The following is a 23,507-nucleotide window of genomic DNA, read 5'->3' on the forward strand; positions in this document are numbered from 1 at the left end:
GTTCCAAACTAAATTTGCTACTGCTAAATTTTCTCTTTCATATTCAGTCAACAGGGAATGAGAATCTTGGAGTGATGAAAAGTTGCAAGAGTGGTAGTGTTCGAGGTTCACAGATGTTTGCAGATTCTACCCCCAATTTCCAGCTGGGAGGAAACAGGACCCAGCTCTTGGAGGAGACCTAGAGGATTGTTTGTCTATTGTCAGAAAAGAGCAGCAAAGGTGATCAGGTCTGCAAGGAGGAGGCTTAGCTTCCAGCAAACTCTCCTTTACCTGTGGTCTCATAACACCATTTGTTCGTAAACTCGAGACTCCCTGGAGGCTCCAGACATATATTTGAGAATTTGGGGCAACTGGCACTTGCACAGAATTGTGTTGGGACTTCTTTCAGACCTTGCCATCTTTCTGTTCCATCAAATAAACATAAGGATGTTTAACTCTTTTGGAGCCTAGAGGTTACTATGCCGTGGATTGGTTGCAGTGACAAAAGAATGACTAGATTGCCACTGTGTTTTATTTAATCTTGAGGATTCTATGATTAAGTGGACCACAGCCAAACAGATATCCATCTGAAGTCCAGAGGGTTTTTTTTTTTTTTCTAGAAATGCATCAATGGCATCAATCCCTGTGGAGTTATTAGTGAACTCCTCTGTGGTTTTTATATATACTGGGGCTTTGTATTCTTGACTCTCTACTAAACCATTTAGGGCAGACACCATACCTATTTAATGTGGTTTTGTAATGTAGTTTTTAAATAATTTTAAAATACTTTTCGTTTCTTTAGAGCATCCCTGTGAGATTATTTAGCATTATCCTTTTGCTTTTCAATGGTAAGAGGTTAAACTATGAAGAAGTTGAGTAATTTGCCTAAGGCTATATAACAGTTGGGGCTTCCCTGGTGGCTCAGATGGCAAAGAATCTGCCTGCAATGCAGGAGACCTGGGTTTGATCCCTGGGCCAGGAAGATCCCCTGGAGAAGGGAATGGGAAACCACTCCAGTATTCTGGCTGGAGAATTCCACGGACAGAGGAGCCTGGCAGGCTACAGTCCACAGGGTTGCAGAGTCAGATATGACTGAGCAATTAACACTATAACACACTACATAACAGTTGAAGGATGAAGTCAACATGAGAACTCTGCTCTCAGTCTTTTCTCATCATATCATGCCCTACACCTGATATACACATTGCAAAATCGCAGGATTGGAAGAGCCCTTGAGATGATAGTCCAGCCTTATAATAGATGTTTAGCCTCCTTTGCAACATTCCTGCCCAGTGGGCACTCTACCTCTGGTCAGACATGCCATGTGGTAATAGGCCATTCTATTTCTCTCCACTGCTGAGATGTGGTTTTGAAACTGGGTGGCCACATTTCCTTCTTTCCCATCGAATGTTCCTCACCACCTTTGAGCTGCTCTCTCTAGTATGGAATCCTTTATTAAAAATGCTTTCCTAGGTAGTGGCGTGGCTCACAGCAAGCTGTAAAGATGTACTCCTTCCTATTTATAACTCCATCTTTGTGCAGCAGTAGTGGTGGCTGCAGTGGTTTCAGGAACCAATATACAGTTCTCTGCCCACGTCCAGGAGCTACATGCTCTAGAGTGGACTGGCCAGGAGACAGTTACTCAGATCAAAGCTTGTGGAGGCTCACTGGAGGGCAACACCCTGGAAAATCAAGCAGTGCTCCCGGCAGGCATGCCTATGGAGCTGACTCTTGGCCAGTGTGGGGTGGAGACCTTGATCACTCTGGAAGTAGCTGGCCACATGCTTGGAGGTAAAGCCCATTGTACTGTATATTCCTATTTGCTGGGAATACAGACTCTCAAAGTGGCCAGAAAGTATGAAAAGGAGGGGTAGTGAGAGGAGGAGGAGACACTGATGGCTGAGTTAAGTGGCAGATGTAGGACAACTGTCACTTCATGAATGTTGTACCCACTTTGGGCAAGAAGAAGGGTGCCAATTTTAACTCTTAAATCCTTTGTGATACTGTTTTTTTTTTTTCCTAATAAAGTCACTTGATGCCTGCTAAGTCATTTCAGTCATGTCTGACTCTTTGTGACACTATGGACTGTAGCCCGCCAGGCTCCTCTGTCTATGGGATTCTCCAGGCAAGAATATTGGAGTGGGTTGCCATTTCCTCCTCTGGGGGATCTTCCTGACCCAGGGATTGAACTCATGTCTCCTGTGTCTCCTACACTGGCAGGAAGGTTCTTTACCACTAGCATCACTTGGGGAGCACAATAAAGCCACTTGGTCTGTTTAAAAAAAATGCTTTACTATCTTACAGTTCATTCCCTCTAGTTAGAAGGTGGCTCCTCACTCATCTGGCCAGCTTAGGTTGGTAGGCTCAAGGGTCTTTCAAGACATATTTCACTCTGGTTTTAAAGAAGCAGCTCAGGATTGAGAGGGCTAGCTCAGTGTTCTCATTACACCACAGTTTTCTGTCTGGTTACCAGATCTCTGATCCTGAGGACCACGGGGCATAGAAATGCCTTGGAAGAATAAGGCTACCACCTGAACTGTTTAGTTGAATTTATTCAGGCTTCCTCCTAGGTAGCTTAAATACAAAGTAGTGGAAATGACCAAATAATGATCTCCAGTTAAAGACAGCTTAGCTCATTCAAGTATCTCCTCCCAAACAAGACCTATGGAACCAAGTAAGTTCCAGGATCCAGAGAACACTTCTTGTTCTAATCTGACAAGCTATTACCCGGAAAAGCTTAGCACTGACAGCAGAATATGCAAGCCCACTTTGTTGGAATTACTGGTTTACCAGTGGGAACCAGCTAATTTAGAAATCAGCATTCTCTTATTATATAAAATGATGGGGACTTTAACACTGGAGGGAATAAATTAGGTTCCCAATAGGGAAGGCAGAAAAATAATGACACCAAGGACAAGTCAGCGCTCACCACTGTGTAAGTCCTCAGAAGTCCAGGGGAAGGCTATTTGGCTAGTGAAAGCTGTGAATTATGACCACATAATAATAGTCAGAGGGTGTTAGTTACAAACTAAATAGGTTTGGTTTTTAGACACACGTGTTTCATTTATAGAAGACATTTTAATGCTCTCCTGTGTACAGTGCACTAATCTGGAGTCAAAGATATTGTCACTTAGGCACTCATGTGATATTCCTACCTTGAATCTCTAGATCCCTGTCGTCTAAAAAGAGAGACTTGTTTCATGGGGGTGATGGAAGTCTTTTGGGGCACCTTGGATCAGAAACCTTGGCTTGGGTTTTTGTTTAGAGCAAATATCAGCTCCTTAAAGTAGAAAATATTTGATTGAAAGAAGGTTTGTAAATCTTTAGACTGTCTTTCCTCTCTACTAAGAGCTGAAGTAGAGGTAATTATTTAGTCTATAACATGCAAGATTTAGGTTAGATGCAAGGAAAACAGTTCAGAATGGGTACTATGGGTTGTCACAGAATTCATTCTGTGTGTCTTTCAAGACAGAAGAACTAAATTTTAATGTATTAATAGTAGAAGTGACAATTGAAAGTCAGAAGTTGGCTCTGCTGTAAAAGTCACTCCATTGAGCCTGGACAAATCACTTCCCTTTGTGAGTCTCACTGTCCCCATCTATAAATTGGGAGGAAAAATGGACTAGACAATCTTTTCAGGTTCTATGAATTTCACTTATTCATGTGACAGCATGGCTGGACCTTGAGGACATTATGCTAAGTGAAATAAGTCAGACAGAAAAAGTAAATACTGTGTGATGTCACTTACATGCGGAATTTGAAACAAACAAACAAACAAAGCTCAACTTCCTAATAGAGAGACTGGATTGGTGGATGCCAGAGGTGGGAGTAGGGGAATAAGGGGAAAAAGTGAAGAGGGTCAAAGGGTACAAACTTCTAGGTATAAAATAAATAAGTCCTGGGGATGGAATGTATAACATGATTAATATATAATAGTTAATAATATTGTGTTGAATATTTGAAAGTTGTTAAGGGAGTAGTCTTAAAATTTTCATCACAAGAAAGAAAAACAATTGTATGTAATTATGTGTGGTGATGGATAAATTGGGGCTTCCCAGGTAGCACTAGTGGTAAAGAACCACCTGCCAATGCAGAAGACACAGAAGATGCAGGTTTGATCCCTGGATCAGGGCGATTCCCCCAGAGGCCAGCATAGCAACCCACTCCAGAATTCTTGTTGGGAGAATCCCATGGACAGAGGAGCCTGGTGGATTCAGGCTACAGTCCATAGGGTCGTAAAGATAATATTGTGTTGAATATTTGAAAGTTGTTAGAGTAGACCTTCAAATTTTCATCACAAGATAGGAAAACAATTGCATATAATTATGTGTGATGATGGATGTTAACTAGACTAACTGTGGTGATCATTTCACAATGTATACAAATAGCAAATCACTGTTTTGTGTACCTGAAACTAAATCACTATTATAAATCAATCATATCTCAATTAAAAAATTACAGGGTACCTGCTGTGTTCCAAAAGCTGTTGTGAGGATTCAAAAATGAATAAAATAGGCAAAGTCCTCTGAAGAGGTGACACAGACAACAAACATATATGTCAGGAAGTGCTCAGTGCTATGAAGAATCTTGACACTAAGCAAGAGGTAGGGAGCAATGTGGAAGAACTATTCTAAAGGAAGGAAGGGAGCCAGGCATGCAACTTTGGGTTGACCAAAAAGTTCATTTGGATTTTTCCCATTTGGCCAACCCAGCGCTTGAATGAGGAACATTTCAGGAAAAGGCACTGAGGCTAGATCATTCCTGTAAAAGGTGAGTGCGGCTGGAGCAATCGAGTGAGGTGAGAGTGGTAGATGAGGGGAAAGAACAGGAGCCTAGATCATACAGGGCCTTGAAGGCTTGAAAAGGGGTTTTGGAGGGCTTTGGGCAGAGTGACATGGTCTGATTTAGGTTTTAAAAGAATGACTCTGGCTGTTCAGTTCAGTTCAGTTGCTCAGTTGTGTCTGACTCTTTGCATCCAATGGACCGCAGCACACCAGGCTTCTTTGTTCATCACCAACTCCTGGAGCCTACTCAAATTCATGTCCATTGATTCGGTGATGCCATCCAACTATCTCATCCTCTGTCATCCCCTTCTCCTCCTGCCTTCAATCTTTCCCAGCATCAGGGTCTTTTCAAATGAGTCAGTTCTTCACATCAGGTGGCCAAAGTATTGGAGTTTCAGCTTCAGCATCAGTCCTTCCAATGAATATTCAAGACTGATTTCCTTTAGGATGGACTGATTGGATCTCCTTGCAGTCCAAGGGACTCTCAAGAGTCTTCTCCAGCACCACAGTTCAAAAGCATCAATTCTTCGGCACTCAGCCTTCTTTACAGTTCAACTCTCTAACTCATACATACTGGAAAAACCATAGCTTTGACTAGACAGACCTTTGTTGGTAAAGTAATCTGTGCTTTTTAACATGTTGTCTCAGTTTGTCATAGCTTTTCTTCCAAGGAGCAAGTGTCTTATAATTTCATGACTGTAGTCACCATCTGCAGTGATTTTGGAGCCCCCCCAAAATAAAGTCTTTCACTGTTTCCATTGTTTTCCCATCTATTTGCCATGAAGTGATGGGACCAGATGCCATGATCTTAGGTTTTAAAAGAGTGACTGGCTGTTAGTATAATAGATTATATGGGAGATTAGTTAGAAGGCAGCTACAATCATCTGGGTAAGAGGTAACTGTGGATTTGACTAGGGGGGAGTGGTGGTGGTGGGAGGTGGTCATATTCTAGGGTGGTCTGGAATGATTCAAGGCTTAAAGTCTCTTCTCATGGACATCTCATGGTTTCCTCTATTCTTTGAGCCTCCTTTAAACATTATGAGTCTCTAATTGCTGTTCACCTACTTCAAACAGAGGAAAGCTTGATTTATCCTTTATGTGAATTCTCCAAATGACTAGCCCTTCTCAAATCAAAGTGGGAAAAAATAACCTAAACAGGCAATTGATAAGAGAAGGCTTATCCTCTTTGAGCTTGTTAAGGCTATTCTATTCCAAGGCTAAATGCCATTTTATTGGGTGCTAGACAAGAAGACACTAAAAGCCTCTGCATTATCAAGAATCTTTCTGGCATATCAGTCAGGGCTGCCTGATCATCCTACTTGACACTGGTCTTAGACTACTCTGTCAGTGTCCCAAACACATTCTCAGTCTAGAGGATTATGTTAGCACAATATCAAACAAAGTTAAGTGTTTGGAAAATATCCTATGTATCAGATCAATGTAGACAATTTGGAGAGTTTGGATTAGAAGGAGTATATATAGATAGACTTGTCACATTTCCTCCCTTTTACATGTTTCCTCCCTACTAAGGAAATCTAGGAAAATGATTTGCTGTATAATTTGATACTTGCCATCTTTTCTGAAGTAACAACTTTGCTGCCAACAAAGTCAGGGCAAAGGATGCATTTTATGGATTTTTGCCATTGTCTCAATAATAGAACTCAGTCCTCTGCTAAAGACCAACCCCTCTTCCTGTTTCTGTCACCTTTTGACTTCTCTTGTAAGTAAAGTATAGGCCTGTCTTTTCTGTGCCTCCAACTTGTCAAACTCTAGCTAAAACAGCCATATAGACTTTCCTTCCTTTGAACAAAGATATTTAAGCACTAAACTGGAAACTTATGAATTAAAGTGATGAGGCATAAATACCCTTTCATACAAGCTCTCTTACATCAGAGACAGACACTAAGACATTTAAAGCATCACTTAAAACAAACCTATACTTTTATGCAGAAAAGTTAAATTGAGAGTAGAAATGAGCTCTGCTCTTTGCTCCAAAGTTGCTATAAAACTCAGGGTAGATTGTTTTTTAATTATTCAAGGTGAACATTTTTGAAGAATGAATAAATTGCTAATGACCTTAATATACAAAGAGTTTAGAAAAAAACAGTAAGAAAAAGATGACTCTAGTAGAAGAATGGGCTAAAAAAAAATTAACAGTTGATTCACAGAATACAAATTTCTTATCATATGAAAGGATGTAAAACACCACTTACATGAAAAAGAAATTCCAAAGTAAAACAGTAATGAGATAGTAGTTTTTACCTGTCAGATTGGCAAAGGTTTTTTTAAATCTTTAATTTTTTTGCAGTCTGTGATTTTAAGGATGTGCAAGCCAAGCACTTTCACATGATGTTGGTAGGAGAGCAGTTTGGCAATATGTATCAAAAATAATACACATACTCCATGATTCCAAAATCTTATTACTATGAATTTACAAATATAATCACTCAAGTGTTCAAACACATAGACAGAAGGATATTCATCACAACATTGTTTAGAAAAGTAAAAACCAAAACCTAAATACCCTTGAAACAATTCAAATGTTCATTAAGAGAAGACTGTTTAAATAAATAAGGTACAATTTTTTTTGGCCAGTCACATGGCTTGTAAGACCTTAGGTCCCCAACCAGGGGTTGAACCTTCACCCTCAGTAGTGAAAGAATCAAGTACTAACCACTGAACCACCCAGGAATTCCCAATAAGGCAAATTTGTATTGAAAGTGAAAGTCGCCCAGTCATGTCTGACTCTTTGTGACCTCATGGACTATAGTCCATGGAATTCTCCAGGCCAGAACACTGGAGTGGGTAGCCTTTCCCTTCTCCATGGGGATCTTCCTATCCCAGGCATTGAACCCAGGTCTTCTGCATTGCAGGAGGATTCTTTACCAGCTGAACCACCAGAGAAGTGAAAGTGAAGTTGCTCAGTCATGTCCAACTCTTTGCAACCCCATGGACTGTAGCCTACCAGGTCCCTCGGTCCATAGCACTTTTCAGGCAAGAATACTGGAGTGGGTTGCCCTTTCCTTCTCCAGGAGATCTTTCCAACCTAGGGATTGAACCCAGGTCTCCCGCATTGCAGGCAGATGCTTTACTGTCTGAGCCACCAGGGAAGCCCATATAATATAATGTTGTCATTAAAAGAATACAATAAAGATAAATATCCTCATGAAAAGATGTCACAATGTATTGTTAAGGAAAAAGAAACCAATTGCACAACATTTGTGAAGAGAAGTCTGTGTGTGTTTGTGTATATTTGTTTCTGCTTAATATGCAGATACCTAGGAGGACACAGCTTTATCATTTATAGTGGACTTGTGAGAGTGGGAAATGGGATGTTTTCCTTCACATGCTTTTATACTGTTCTAATCAAATCACTGCAGATGGTGATTGCAGCCATGAAATTAAAAGACGTTTACTCCTTGGAAGGAAAGTTATGACCAACCTAGACAGCATATTGAAAAGCAGAGACATTACTTTGTCAACAAAGGTCCGTCTAGTCAAGGCTATGGTTTTTCCAGTGGTCATGTATGGATGTGAGAGTTGGACTATAAAGAAAACTGAGTGCTGAAGAATTGATGCTTTTGAATTATGGTGCTGGAGAAGACTCTTGAGAGTCCCTTGGACTGTAAGGAGATCCAACCAGTCCATCCTAAAGGAGATCAGTCCTGGATGTTCATTGGAAGCATTGATGTTGAAGCTGAAACTCCAGTACTTTGGCCACCTGATGTGAACAGCTGACTCATTTGAAAAGACCCTGATGCTGGGAAAGATTGAGGGCAGGAGGAGAAGGGGACAACAGAGGATGAGATGGTTGGATGGCATCACTGACTCAATGGACATGGGTTTGGGTGAACTCTGGGAGTTGGTGATGGACAGGGAGGCCTGGCATGCTGCGGTTCACGGGGTTGCAAAGAGTCGGATATGACTGAGCAACTGAACTGAACTGAATTCTTACATTATTACTTTTATAGAAAAATACTCCAAAATATCAAATGGATGTGGAGAAGGGTGCTGATGACCTTGGATCTTGGTACTGGAATAATTTGTTACCTCAGAGAGTTAAGAAAGAAGGGAGCAGAGAAAGTAAAGATGGCAAATACTCATTTTGGTTGGGTAGACAATGCCCAAACTGTCTTAAACACCAGCTGTCTCAGCGGGGTTAGAAGCCTTCCCCATGCAGACCCACTGAAAGGAAGGGAGACAACAATCTGTCTATTTGATGACAACAGGATGGATTGGAAGATCAGGAGAGGTCATTTTTAGCCCCCAAATTCTATCCACTATTCCATTATGGAAAATGGAGCTGATGGAGTTACACACATCAAATCACTCCAGGTTGTCCTTGAAGATCAGAAGGGGACTTATAAATTACGCTCTCCATCTTCAGAGGTATTTGTTATGGGTCATAACATATTTTTCTTTTCTGTTTTCTTTCTTTTCTTGGGGAACAGGTGAAAGTGGGACCAACTTCTCCCTCTCTGATCTGACTTTTTTTGGAAGGTTCTGGCTCGCAGCCCTCCATTACTAATGGACAGGTAATATCAATTCACTTGATAGCGAGGGGAACCAGGAAAATTTCCCCTCATCCAAGCTCCTGGTAATCATGTGCTGATTACCTTCCGTCTATCAAGGACTTCAGAGGGCTGACATACTTCTTAGAATAGAGACCAACTGCTAGATTGGGGTCACTTAAACCTGCCAGAGGTCAGGAAGTGTGCATTTATTGCTAGGTCCCTGAATCTGGGATGAATCACCTATATCACTGAGGTGACTCTTCTTCTGACTCCAGAGGCTTTCTGCTGATACAAAAAACCATTTTCCTCATCCCGTTTTGTCTGGTGGCTTCACTATCCTTCGAAGCGTAGGGCTCAATTTATCAGTGACAATTTGGCATGGTGTGAGGGGGTCATTAACCAGCCCTCTTTTCTTAAGCTGTCAACCCTGTGCCTGTATTTTGAACTTTATTCTACAGAAAATAAAGAGCAAGTGTGGTCATTTGAGTGATTTGATTAGATACCTCTATTCCCACTTCTCTCTCACAGCATGATGTTGCATTGGCCAAAAAGTTCGTTCAGGTTTCCCGTAACATCTTTCAGAAAAACCTGAAATAACTTTTTGGCCAACCCAGTACTTTGACTCATTGTTTATATGTTTGCCTCCTCACTTCAATTAAGTTATTCAAAGGGACTTCATACCAACTCTGTGTGGATGCCTGAAAGAGAGAATGAAGATGAAGACATTTGCATGTTTCAAATCTAGATAATTTCATGGATAAATGGAAGGGCAAAGGTTCCATCACCTAAGAAAGGATTCACTGAATGAGGAAGAGGATTTGGAGGGCAAAATGAAGCTGGTCTAGGATTAAGAACACAGGCTCTGCTGCCAGACTGCCTAGGTTTGAATCTAGGTTTGCACTTACTAGCTGTATGAACTTGGGAAAATCATTTAACCTCTTTATGCCTTGATATCCCCATTTGTAAGAATGGATAATAGTATTATCCTGTACCACAGGATGGTTGTATCGAATAAGTTAATGGAGGTTATGTACTTAGATTCATGCCTGGCACATAGTAAGTGCTAAATTAGTATTTTTACTTATATTATTTGACATAGGGGATTTAAATGTTTGTGGTACATTTAAAATGTATTCTGAAATTTGGAAAATAAATTACAGGTCTCCTAATAGGTAATGGGCTAGAAAGGGAAAAGTCACAGAACTGTGGACAGCATCAATATCAAAGGGATAAAAAGATAAGGATTTGTAAAAGAGACTGAATGACAGTGGTCAGAGAGGGAGGGGGAAATCAGGTAGACATGCTATCCTGGAAACCAAGAGAGTTGTCAAGCTAAGAGATTACAGTGGGACACAGATATTGGACCTGTGAGTACAGAGAGGGGGTGGAAGAGAGGAGGGAGAGAGTGCCATTTTGGGAAGAAGATGAAAGAAGAGAGCCAAAGATCAGTATTTTCAGCTCCTCACAAATATTTGTTGAGGGGCATCCCTGTCCAAAAGGCCCCTGGGTGGCCATAGACTCATTCTCTGTGACTACAACTAGGATCAGAGGATAAAGAAGGAGGGTAGATGAGAAGAGGGACTCAAGAACTACTGTGTCTGACAAGACTGAAGACCAACCTGGCCAAGTGTCCTGACTCTGAGTGAGGTATCTGGGGCCTTCCCCCATGAGGTTAATCTCGTGAGGGTAATGAGAGACCCAGGCATGGCTTTCATCACTAGCCCTTCACTCCAGAACCCACTGTGAACTGGTCAATATCATTCCCACTACCCACGTCATTGCTCATTCACTTCTTTCTGACAAGTATCCCATCCCCTTCTTTCTTCCTTTCCAGCTTAAAGCCTATTTATTTTCTGAAGTGCTCCTCTCCTGAAACCTCTTTGTCTACTTGTAACCAGATTGGCCTTCCGTATCATCCACATCACACATTTTAGATAATGTAACACATATTTCCTTGCCCCGTTCTATTTCTGTGCCATGTTTGTTGTTAGCATATGGAAAGGAATCAGTACAAGGCAATGTTTGGTGCTCTGGGATAGGACAGCTGGGAGGAGAGTGCTGAGTTTTGTGCTGATATTTCACACTTGAACTGAGTTTGCGACAAGAACCGTAAGTTGAAAAAAATGAGTAACAGTGAGGAACCTGGGGTGAAAAGGAGACAAAGATGACTGTCCTCTAGATAACTATGCATGTGATGTGAAGGAGGAGGTGGGGGATAATATTATACACGTGTGAGACAGCCCAGGGACCGAGGAGAACAGGAAAGTCCCTAATTAGACATGTGTATGTGGGCCACACACAACCATGAGCTTGAGGCTACAGAACAAAGCCCTGAGTTGGTGGGAACCCTGAAAGGGATGGGACAGGGGGTATTAGTCATGGCTAAAAAAAACCTCATGTGTTTTTATTTAGTGACTTGCTATTGAGATACTTTCAGAGTTTTTCCTTGTGAAGTATTATACAGCTAGCTCCCTTGGCTTACTTGGGACCAAGTTTAATTACATTTTTCTTTTTGAAAGGCAAACATCACTAGGTTAAGTCTTTTGTGTCCCTTGGAACACAGGAGGCCAGGCCCACTGGGAGGGGTGAATGGGTTGGACAGCCTGTGCATATCTTTTCTCCCCATGAGACTATCCATTTCTTGAGGGCATTCACTGTGTCTTTCAGTTTTATTGTGAGGCATATGATTAGTACTCAGACATAGAAACTTGAATCAAACTAAAGAGAATGAATCACTCACGGGAATTCTGTCATGAATGAGTTGTTTTAGATAGACACTACGTGTAACTGTTTTGGTGATTTTCAACTTTGTTGTAAATGTTACTGCTTCTGATGATTCCTTGGTGGTGGCATAGGGGAGTAGAAACAGTGGCTTGGGCGACAGGAAGCTTTTGTGTCAGTTTTGGCTCAGCTGAGGGACCCTGGGCACATCACTTTAGACCAAATTACCTCTAAACTCTATGATTCTGCTCTGTGAGTGAAATAGACTATGTCTACAGAAAGTCAGCACAGATATGGGAGAGGAGAGAATTCACTTCATCAGTTTGGTTAATGTGCTGCCATGCGGTCATTCTGACATTTTCTTCCAATGAAGTGGCTCATTTATTTTCTTGACTTGATTGACACTACCCAGGTTTCTGGCCTAGCTCTTTGACCCTGGAATGAGACTCATAAAATTAAAGCTGTAACTCAGATTATTATAGTGATAAATACCTACTGTTATATTGGGCAATTCAGGTACCAGAGGGTTAATAATATTTTGTATTAATTCTAATGATATGAGTATCATTATCGAATCCTATGTGCCACAAAGTGTATCAGATGTTAAAAAATAATTCTCACTTAAATCTTGCAACAACTGATGAGGTAGGTAATATTAACCTCATTACATAGGTAAGAAAACATGCTCAATTAGGACAAACAACTTTCCTAAGGTCTTGCAGTCTGAACTCTTAGCCACTGTGTGCTAGTATGTGCTTTATATATATTTAAAAATGAATAAATGAGGCACTTCCCTGGTGATCCAGTGGCTGAGACTCGACACTCCAAATGCAGGAGGCTTGGGTAAGATCCCTAGTCAGGGAACTAGATCACATATACCGCAACTAAGAGTTCGCATGCCGCAACTAAAGATGCCGCATGCCGCACCTCAGACATGGAGCAGCAAAATAAATAAATATTAAAAATGAGTAAATGATATTAGGCAGTAGAAAATATCAGCATGGTTTCAACTAGTAGGAACAGGAATAGCACAACTGCCCATATATTGAGTATTCACTATGTCAAACATTGTTCTAAGTAATATACATGGATTATTTCATTTAGTTTTCACTAGAACTCTGAAGTAGGCTCCGTCATCATTCCCATTTACAGATGAAGAAACTGAGATTTGGTGAGATTAAGTGACTTATCCAAGGAAGCACACCTACTAAAACAACTGAGACTCCAAAGCTTCTGATCCTTCTACCACTTCAAGCTGCCTGTAAATAGCAGGGTGACTTTTGCCATTCTCTCCTTTCTTCTCTCATATCGAGTGTTTGAGATTTATAGGTCAGAAACTGTAGGACCCCTCTCTATGCATCATTCACCTTTTCCCAGGCCCTCAGTTTCCCTTCTATGCTCTGCGATCTCTCTGTGGGACCAAGGGTCAGATAGGGGAAGGGAGAAGCGAGTGCTTTGTTGCTGATTTTCTACAATCTAAACACAAACAACTTATCGTGTTGTTGAGACTTAATCTCGCTAACTCATCTTTGAGACCAATTTTAATTTGAAGCCATCTGCCACAGACAAATGAGTAATTATGGCAGAGCCCAGAGGGGTGGGCCATGTGGAGAAGGTTGGCTTGGCCTCTTTCCACCTTGCCTGCATTGACGCAAGTGACCAAGAAAGAAAATGACTTGGGTGGGCTGTTGAGGCAGAGGACAGCAGCTCTACCTCCCTGTTGCTCAAACCCATAGACTCCAGTGAATGAGGAGTGACGACTGTGAGGTCATGGCAGCAGAAGGGAGACGACTGTCATCAAGGCCAGGGAGAAGGAGGTAATCTGTGAGCTGGGCCAGCTTGCTCACCAGCCTCTCCCTTTCACTGTAATACTGGCAGTGCCTAGTGGTGAATGCCACTTGCCAGCTGGTCTCTCCACACAGCATAACAGGCTAAGTCAAACTGATGGCGTGAAGCCGGAAATAATAGTCACTGAACTCTATCTAGCATGAAATTTTGTTTCCAAAAACTAATATATCTTTATCTTATTTCTTCCTCACAACAGGCCTCTATATTAAGTAGGCATGGATATTGTTAGCTTCATTTTATAGATGAGGAAATTGAGCTATAGGATGATTCAATAACTGGACACTTGGAAAAGACCTTAGGACTTGCCCAAGGTCAGTCAGTCTGTTAGCTATAAGCTGGCTAACATCTCAACCTCAGGAATAGAATCTGTCATTCTGTCTTCTAGAGCAGTGGTTTTCTAGTTATGCTTGCTCTTCAGGGACTGAAAATGTTTGAAAACCACTTGTCTAGACTAGTATTTCTCACTGAAAGTGTAGTGGGTTGGATTGTATCCCCCTCAAAAGATATGTTCAAGTCTTAATACCTGGCACCTATGAATGTGACCTTCTATGGAAAAAAAGGCATTTGCAGATGTAATCAGGTTACAATGAGGTAGTTCAGGATTATGGTGGGCCCTTAATCAAATGACTGGTGTCTCTATCAAGGAGAGAGGAGAGGGTTTGGACACAGACAAACAGAAGAAGGACACCGAGGAGAACTGCATGTGATGGTGGAGGCAGAGATTGGAGTGATACAGCTACAAACCCAGGCATGGGACAGATTCTTTCTTAGAGCCTCCAGAAGAAACCAAGTCTGCCAACACCTGCATTTCGGACTTCCGGGCTCTTGAACTGTGAGAGAATACTCTTACTTTAAGCCACCCAGTTTGTAGTAATTAGTTATGACAGCTGTAGGGAACAAATCCAGAGAGGCACATAGACCTCTTTCCTGGATATGGGTGGGAGTGGGCTTATTAAAATGCTGGTTCCATTTGTATCATTTCTTACTTACAAAACAGAAAGAAACTCACAGACTTAGACAATGAACTTATGGTTGCTGGGGATAGGGGAAGGATCGAGAGAAGGGATGGTTAGGGAGTTTGGGATGAACATGTACACATTGCTATATTTAAAATGGATAACCAACAAGGACCTACTGTATAGCACAGGGAACTCTGCTCAATGTTATGTGGCAGCCTGGATGGGAGGGGAGTTAGGGGGAGAAAGGATACATGTATATGTATGGCCAAGTCCCTTTGCTGTTCACCTGAAACTATCACAACATTGTTTGCTAATCAACTATACCCCAGTACAAACTAAAAATTATAAAAATGCTGATTCCAGGCCCAAACTCCCAAGATTCTGATTCTGTAGTTATGCAACAGGGTTTGCTGCTGCTGCTAAATCACTTCAGTCATGTCCGACTCTGTGCAACCCCGTAGACGGCAGCCCACCAGGCTCCCCCGTCCCTGGGATTCTCCAGGCAAGAACACTGCAGTGGGTTGCCGTTTCCTTCTCCAATGCATGAAAGGGAAAAGAGAAGGGGAAGTCGCTCAGTCGTGTCTGACTCTTCGTGACCCTATGGACTGCAGCCTACCAGGCTCCTCCACCCATGGGATTTCCCAGGCAAGAGTACTGGAGTGGGGTGCCATTGCCTTCTCTGATGCAACAGGGTTTAGGCATCTTCATTTTGACAAGTTTTCCATAGCACAAAGCTTGATCTTTGAGCCAGTTTTAACGATAGACGGATTCAAGGCTCCTCTTGGGACTGGAACTGGATTTGCTTCCCCTACTGATGATGCTACCCTGTCAGTTCCAAGATTCAGTGGGTAAAGGGAGCAGGTTTGATGGACAAGAAATAGGTTGTATTAAACCTTCTGTATAAACAGTTTTGAGAGACTGCAGAGAATAATGAGAATTATTTCAGAGTGTTCACCCCCAAGGAATCCCAAGTCCCCCAGGTGGCCAACATCTATCCCTAAGGGAATAGGCTGTAGTGGTTAGGGAGTGGATGCTACCAAGAGGGTTGGTTTTCTAGAGTAGCAAGAAGACCACAGAATAACACCCATGCACACACACACACACACACACACACACACACTCTTCTACTTATTGTCCGCTTTAGGAAATTTTATCTGATAGAGCATTACCATTTTAACTTTAAGATTTGGTCCCTATTAAAGATGCAGGTGTCCCTGTGAGTGCCAATACTTGAAGCCAGTATCGGCCATTTACGCCCAGCCTCTGGTCTTCATTTGAGAGCAGTTTTTGATAGGCTAGAAGAGGAAGAAGAGCATGATGGTCTGGGGCCAGGGTTGAGCAAAGGGTGTCTGGTTGCCAGCCTGAAGGCAAACTTCTTTGTCAGTAAATCTATAGAGGGCACTAGTTTATGCAGCCAAGACTGAGGGAGCTCAGCTGTTCCCAGTCCTTTAGTGAGCTAGGGGAGGGCCTCTGTGAAAAGGGTCAGGTGTTTGGATTCTGTGTATAGGAGAAGTGCCTTCCTGAGAGTCACCTGCCCAGCTGGACCTGAGGCCCTTTAGGAGTCCTGTGTTTGCTCACATCCCTGACTGCTCCCAGGTAAACAAATCTTGTTTCTATCTCCCAGAAAGGCAGAGCTCCAGCACTGTGACAGCCTGTTGTTATAGTTACTGATATATGACTTATCACAGCAATTTTCAGAGCAATGGCAGAAAATGCAATTTAGCACCAACTGCTCATACGGGTTGTATGAGAAGAGAAAGGGAAGAGAAAGCTGCTCAACAGACCTGGGGAGGGAGCTAATGGCTTTGTGGATTTATATATATGGTATGATATTCGAGTGTGGACAAAGAAGGTCTTATATTCTCAGTGAGTCTGGAAAAAACTTGGTGAAAAACAGCCTGTCCCAAATAGCTTCACCCAGGTTTCATAACCCTGACATTCCACCAGCAGTGCTTCATTCCTGTGAGTTAAGCACTGCTTTTATGAAGGGGAGGATCATGCCTTAAATTATACTGGGTTGGCCAAAACATTTGTTCAACGAATACATTGTTCAATACATTTCTTGAAAAGGAAAATATGTCTTTTATTTTAACTTAAAACTAATGAACTTTTTGGCCAACCCAATACTTTAGAATGAGTTTGCCAGGTGCCTTTCTTCCTCAGGGTTTCTAGAGCAATGGGGACAGATGGGAAAAGGGAAAGTGGAAGTGTTAATCTCTCAGTCATGTCTGACTCTCTGTGACCCTATGGACTGTAGCCCACCAGGCTCCTCTGTCTATGGAAAACTTCAGGCAAGAATACTGGAGTGGGTTGCCATTCCCTTCTCCAGGGGATCTTCTCAATCCAAGGATCGAACCCAGGTCTCCTGCACTGGCAGGTGGATTCTTTACTATCTGAGCCACCAGGACGAGGGGGAGCCCATAAAGTTAGGATTTGGCCTACTTTCCAAACTCAGGAATAGGGCTGCTATTGGTAGTGTCCTCTTTGGAAACTCTTCTGTGCTCTGCACTCTTTCAAAACAGTTATGATGCTAAATGGGATTGAATATGAAAGTCCAGGATGTCTTGTTCAAGCAGCTGGCTATGTGCTTTTCCAAGAGATACACATAAGCCCTTCTTGCTCATCAGTAAGTATTTATCTGTCACCCATTATATACTAGGCACTGGGTCAGGTACAGATGGCAGATACATGAAAACAGTGGGGCATAATTAGATTATGCCTCCCATTTAAGAAACCATCTAATTACGAAGTCTAGTAAGGCTAGCTTCTTTCCACAAGTAAGGCTGACCTTACATATTTACTATGTGCTTGGTGTCATAGTACATGTGCTTGAAGTAAGGCTGACCATACATATGTACTATGTGCTTGGTGTCAAGTGAAGGGTAGAGTCAACGGCTACATCATTTCAGAGGTGGGCAAGATCATCATGGAGGGGAGTAGCTGAGGAAGCCTTAGTTGAGATTAGCACATTAAATCACCCAGACACTTAGCAGGGCTCTAGAGAAAAGGGGCCCAGAACAAATCAGTTGTGATGGGGATGGTGATGTGGACTGGGAATGGTCTGCTTTGCTGTATATCCAAATCCTATAGACCTGTCCTTTCCAGAGAGGTCATTCATCCTCCAGTGATGTGTGTGTGTGTGTGTGTGTGTGTGTGTGTGTGTGTATGTGTGTGTTAGTCACTCAGTCATGTCCGACTCTTTGTGACCCCATGGACTCCTCTGTCCATAGGATTCTCAAGGAAAGAATACTGGAGTGGATTGCCATTTCCTTCTCCCCCTCCACTGATGTACCCTGTCTCAAAACTCCTGTGCTGGGAGTTCTCAGACTTAACTCAGACAGCCAGGGGAGCAGTATAGCCTAGTGCTTAAGAGGGTGGGTTTAGGGGCCAGGCAGCCTGGGTTTGAATGCTGGCTCTGACATTTATACCATCCTGTGGCTCAATTTGTCTCATCAGTACCATGGGGACAATCAGAATAGTGCCTGTTTCCCAGAGTAGCTGGGAGGATTAAATGGTGTGAGATGCTTAGCATAGTGCAATTGCATGTGATTCATTCATAAAATAAATATTTATTGAGTGCCTTTGATATTGCAGGTACTCTCCCAGTGCTGGGATATAGTAGTGGAGAAGAGAGATAAGGCCCCTTCTCTCTTGGCACCGTATTAAGTGTTTATTCAGGCCCTTTACCCAAGGAACTTTTAATCTAGTATCTTGTTTTCTGCTCTGTCAATTCCAATTCCTGGTCTGTGAGTTATCAGTTAGCTTATTTTCATTCCTTTTTGTTTAACTAGGCAAGTATTAAAGCTATGAATTCCCTTTAAACTCAGCCTTGATCGTGTCCCATAAGATTTGATGTTGAGTGTTTTCATTATCAGTATTTTTTAAGCACTTTGCAAGTTGGGTTATGGTTTGTGCTGTTTGTACTTTTTAGTGTATTGTGGTATTCCCTGTTGATGACTGTGTATTTTCTTTGTTCCTACTACATGCCTCTATGTACATATGTGCTCAATCATGTCCAGCTCTTTGCAACCCCATGGATTGCAGCCCACCAGGCTCCTCTGTCCATGGGATTATTCAGGCAAGAATACTGGAGTGGGTTGCCATTTCCTCCTCCAGGGGGATCTTCCCGACCCAGGGATTGAACCCCAGTCTTCTGCATTGGCAGATGCGTTCTTTACTACTGTGCCACCTGGGAAGCCCATTACATACCCCTACTATGCTCTGAAAGAAGAGAGACAGTGGAGACATTCCTGACTTGTGGCATTTAGAAGGGCCTAGAGGGAAACAAGACTAGAAAAATCGTTAATGAAGGGTACTGAGTGCTAGGCTTTATGGGTTGGCTTCTCTTCTAGTGAAGAGCCTTTGGAGTCACTGAAAGGATGAAAAGGAATGAGAGGATTGTTACATTATTTGGGGAAGAATAAGCCATGTCATTGCTGAGGACAGTTTGAGAGAAAGAGAGTCCAGATAGGAGTGCAGATAGAAGCTTTCATGCTAGTCTAGTATCAGTTCAGTTCAGTTCAGTTCAGTTACTCAGTCATGTCCGACTCTTTGCAACCCCATGAATTGCAGCACACCAGGCCTCCCTGTCCATCACCAACTCCCGGAGTTCACTCAAACTCACATCCATCGAGTCGGTGATGCCATCTCATCCTATGTCGTCCCCTTTTCCTCATGCCCCCAATCCCTCCCAGCATCAGAGTCTTTTCCAATAAGTTAACTCTTCTCAGGAGGTGGCCAGAGTACTGGAGTTTCAGCTTTAGCATCATTCCTTCCAATGAACACCCAGGAATGATCTCCTTTAGAATGGACTGTTTGGATCTCCTTGCAGTTCAAGGGACTCTCAAGAGTCTTCTCCAACACCACAGTTCAAAAGCATCAATTCTTCAGCACTCAGCCTTCTTCACAGTCCAACTCTCACATCCATACATGACCACTGGAAAAACCATAGCCTTGACTAGATAGACCTTTGTTGGCAAAGTAATGTCTCTGCTTTTTAATATGCTGTCTAGGTTGGTCATAACTTTCCTTCCAAGGAGTAAGCATCTTTTAATTTCAGGGCTGCAGTCACCATCTGCAGTGATTTTGGAGCCCCCCAAAATAAAGTCTTACACTGTTTCCACTGTTTCCCCATCTATTTCCCATGAAGTGATGGGACCAGATGCCATGATCTTCGTTTTCTGAATGCTGAGCTTTAAGCCAAATTTTTCACTCTCCTCTTTTACTTTCATCAAGAGGCTTTTTAGTTCCTCTTCACTTTCTGCCATAAGGGTGGTGTCATCTGCATATCTGAGGTTATTGATATTTCTCCTGGCAATCTTGATTCCAGCTTGTGCTTCTTCCAGCCCAGCATTTCTCATGATGTACTCTGCATAGAAGTTAAATAAGCAGGGTGACAGTATACAGACTTGACGTACTCCTTTTCGGAACCAGTCTGTTGTTCCACGTCCAGTTCTAACTGTTGCTTCCTGACCTGCACACAGATTTCTCAAGAGGCAGGTCAGGTGGTCTGGTATTCCCATCCCTTTCAGAATTTTCCACAGTTTCTTGTGATCCGCACAGTCAAAGGCTTTGGCATAGTCAATAAAGCAGAAATAGATGTTTTTCTAGAACTCTCTTGCTTTTTTGTTGATCCAGCAGATGTTGGCAATTTGATCTCTGGTTCCTCTGCCTTTTCTAAAACCAGCTTGAACATCTGGAAGTTCACGGTTCACATATTGCTGAAGCCTGGCTTGGAGAATTTTGAGCATTACTTTACTAGCATGTGAGATGTGTGCAGTTGTGGGGTAATTTGAGCATTCTTTGGTGTTCCCTTTCTTTGGATTGGGTAGTCTAGTATAGGGATTCTCAAATATGAGCAGCATCACCGTCACCTGGAGGGCTTTCTGGGCCCCATCCCCAGAATGTCTGATCCAGTCTGATCCAGATCCAGTCTGATCTGGAGACTTTCACATTTGCTTTTTCTAACAAGTTCCCCTGGTGATGCTAATGCTGATGGTCCAGGAAGCACACTTGGGGAATTACTCATCTAGGAGAGAGATGATGAGAACCTGAAGCAGAGTGGTGGGAGATGGGTTAGAGAGGAAAAAAAGCACATAAAAGATATTTGGAAGGAAGAACTCAACAGCGCTTGGGGATTGAACACGAAGACAAGGGAGAGGAAGGACTCAAAGGTAACTCCAAGGTATTAAACTTTGTTTCCTTGGAAGATAGGAGAATCGCAGAGGCAAAACTCCAAACATCTAGGGGTGCAATGTAGTCACATGAGTGAAACTGAGAGATATGTGTAAGTTCCTGGATCCATCTGCATCTGTGCCACAGCACTCAAGTTTACAGGCCTCCTGTCCTTCAGGGAAGAGCAGGTGAGGAGAAAACTCAGGTCTGTGTTTCATCTCTCCTTCTCTCAAATGTAACCTTTTAGTAGAGGAAGGAAATGAAGATATCAGGAGGTAGGGAGCATAGAAAGAGTTAGAATATTCTGGAAACAGAGAGCACAATTTTAGGTTGTGTGGATGCTCAGTTGCTTAGTCATGTCCTACTCTTTGTGACCCCAAGGACTGTAGCCCACCAGGCTCCTCTGTCCATGGGATTTCCCAGGCATGAATACCGGAGTGGGTTGCCATTTCCTCCTCCAGGGGATCTTCCCTACCCAGGGATCGAACCCATGTATCTTGCATCTCCTGCACTGGCAGGCAGATTCTTTACCACTATTCCACCTGGGAAGCCTGAGTATTGAATATATGTCAGCAAATACTAATAAGGATAAAACAAATGAGTAAAACTCAGTATGGGCCATGCAGGGTAGCTCTACGATCCCACGTGAGACCACTGGCACTATTTTGGAGAGGAAAGGGTTGCCATTATAGGGCTTCTCAACTCCAGCCTTCCTAACCTTCTTTAGTTTCATGGCTTCTGACCCTGTGATGCTGTGTTGCCCCTGGTTATTTCCCAGGCTGTAGGGAATTCTTACCTGCTTCTCTCCACTGGGCCGCCTGTAGCTGAGCAGAAGCTCCACAGCACCCACCACTTCCTTGCGGATGGCGTAGAGCAGTGCATCGCCAACGTACACGCTGTGGTTCAGCAGGAGCTCCATGATCTCCAAGTTCTCATTCTCAATGGCAATGAGCAGGGCACTCCGGCCCAGTGGGTCCATGCAGTTGATGTTGACATTGTAGTAGATCTCGGCCTCCTGGAGGGCCTGCTTCACAGTGGCATAGTCCCCCTTCTCCACAGCATTGAGGAAGGCCTTCTCCTCAGCAGAGAGCTCTGTCTCTGCCCTCACAATCTGCAGGGGGATGCGGTCTCTGTACGGTGAGTAGTTGACCTTTTTGTAGTACAGTTGAGCCATAGTTCATAGCAATTTTGAAACCTAAATGAGGAGATAGAGGGAGATCAAAGATGTTGTTAGATACCTGCAGCTCTCAAGTGGTCAGTTACGGAGGCAGGCTTGCTAGGGACTTGAAAAATCCTTAGCTGTTTTAAAGCTACAATCTTTCTCCTCTTGCAAAGGAGTATATAGAAGAAAGACTCCCAGGCTTTGGGGTCAGAAAGACCTGGGTTCAATCTCTAGCTTTACCAGGTCTGTGACCTTAAAGAAGTTACTCAAGCTCACTGTGCTTCAGTTTATTATTAAGCTTGTTTGTGTAAGTCACTCAGTTGTGTCCAACTCTTTGCGACCCCATGGACTGTAGCCTGGTGGGAAATCTATGGGATTTCCCAGGCAAGAATACTGGAGTGGGCTGCCATGCCCTCCTCCAGGGGATCTTCCCGACCCAGGGATTGAACTGGGTCTTCTGCATTGCAGGCAGACTCTTTACCATCTGAGCCACTAGGGAAGCCCTGTTAAGCTTATCAATATTAATAACATTAACAAAACCAGGCCCCATGCTAAAGACTAATTCCTGTCTCATAAAGCTATTGTGAGAGTTAAATGAGATAATGACTGATCACAGTAAAGAGTAAAGAGTAAACCTCCTGAGACATGGCACAAGTTAGTTTTTTCCTTCCCTTCTGCTGTCTGGAAATACTCATGATTATACTTCTGATTGCTGATGCAAAGTTGGACCTCATTTTTGCCTACTCTTTTTTGGACCGTGGGCCTGTGCTAATTTGTAGGATTACATTTGCAGCTGCCCTGGATGCAGATCCTGGACTGAAATCCTGTCGGAATGCGAACTGAAGCCTTCTTCTGACTGCTGCTCACTGGGGAAGAGGGTACTGACTCCAACAGACTATAGTTATGTATCGCCTCTAGCCCCTCCTGATGTTTTTCCTCCACCACCTAAACCAAGCAGCTGACATATTTGAGAATCTATCTGATTCAATTCTGAGAAGTGACTGATCTGTTTTACATGCAGTATATCTAAAGCCAGATTGTAATAGAAGTGATTTCAAAGCAAAACCTATTAATGCGTTCCTACAATATGTTTAACTTTCTCTGGGAGACCAAGAATAAAAGATAGTCTTTGCCTTTAATTGCATAGAATGAATCACAATATGGAGCTCTGCCTTGTAGTTTACAGATTGAATTCATGCACATTTCTCACTGACTCCTTGTACTAGCCCTATGAGATGGGAATGCTTATCCTCCCCCGGGCAGATGAGGTTCAGACCCATGAGGTGATTGACTCCCCTTTTCCTACCATCCCTGGGACCTCCAGGACTCTCTGGAGGCTGAGGTTGGATGAACTTATCTAAGTGTC

The 23,507-nt window shown here is 42.8% G+C and overlaps 1 protein-coding gene across 1 annotated transcript in view; it reads right to left on the reverse strand.

Annotated features, from left to right (window-relative positions):
• TRPC5 (transient receptor potential cation channel subfamily C member 5) overlaps positions 1–22,153 on the reverse strand; it is a 190,403-nt gene extending 168,250 nt beyond the window's left edge. The window contains exon 1 of the mRNA XM_052663331.1: positions 21,776–22,153. Coding sequence (XP_052519291.1) covers positions 21,776–22,153 — 378 coding nt within the window. The remainder of the gene's footprint in view (positions 1–21,775) is intronic.
• Between the last annotated feature and the right edge of the window lie 1,354 nt (positions 22,154–23,507).

Source organism: Budorcas taxicolor, chromosome X (assembly GCF_023091745.1).
Source record: "Budorcas taxicolor isolate Tak-1 chromosome X, Takin1.1, whole genome shotgun sequence".
Lineage (NCBI taxonomy): Eukaryota > Metazoa > Chordata > Mammalia > Artiodactyla > Bovidae > Budorcas > Budorcas taxicolor.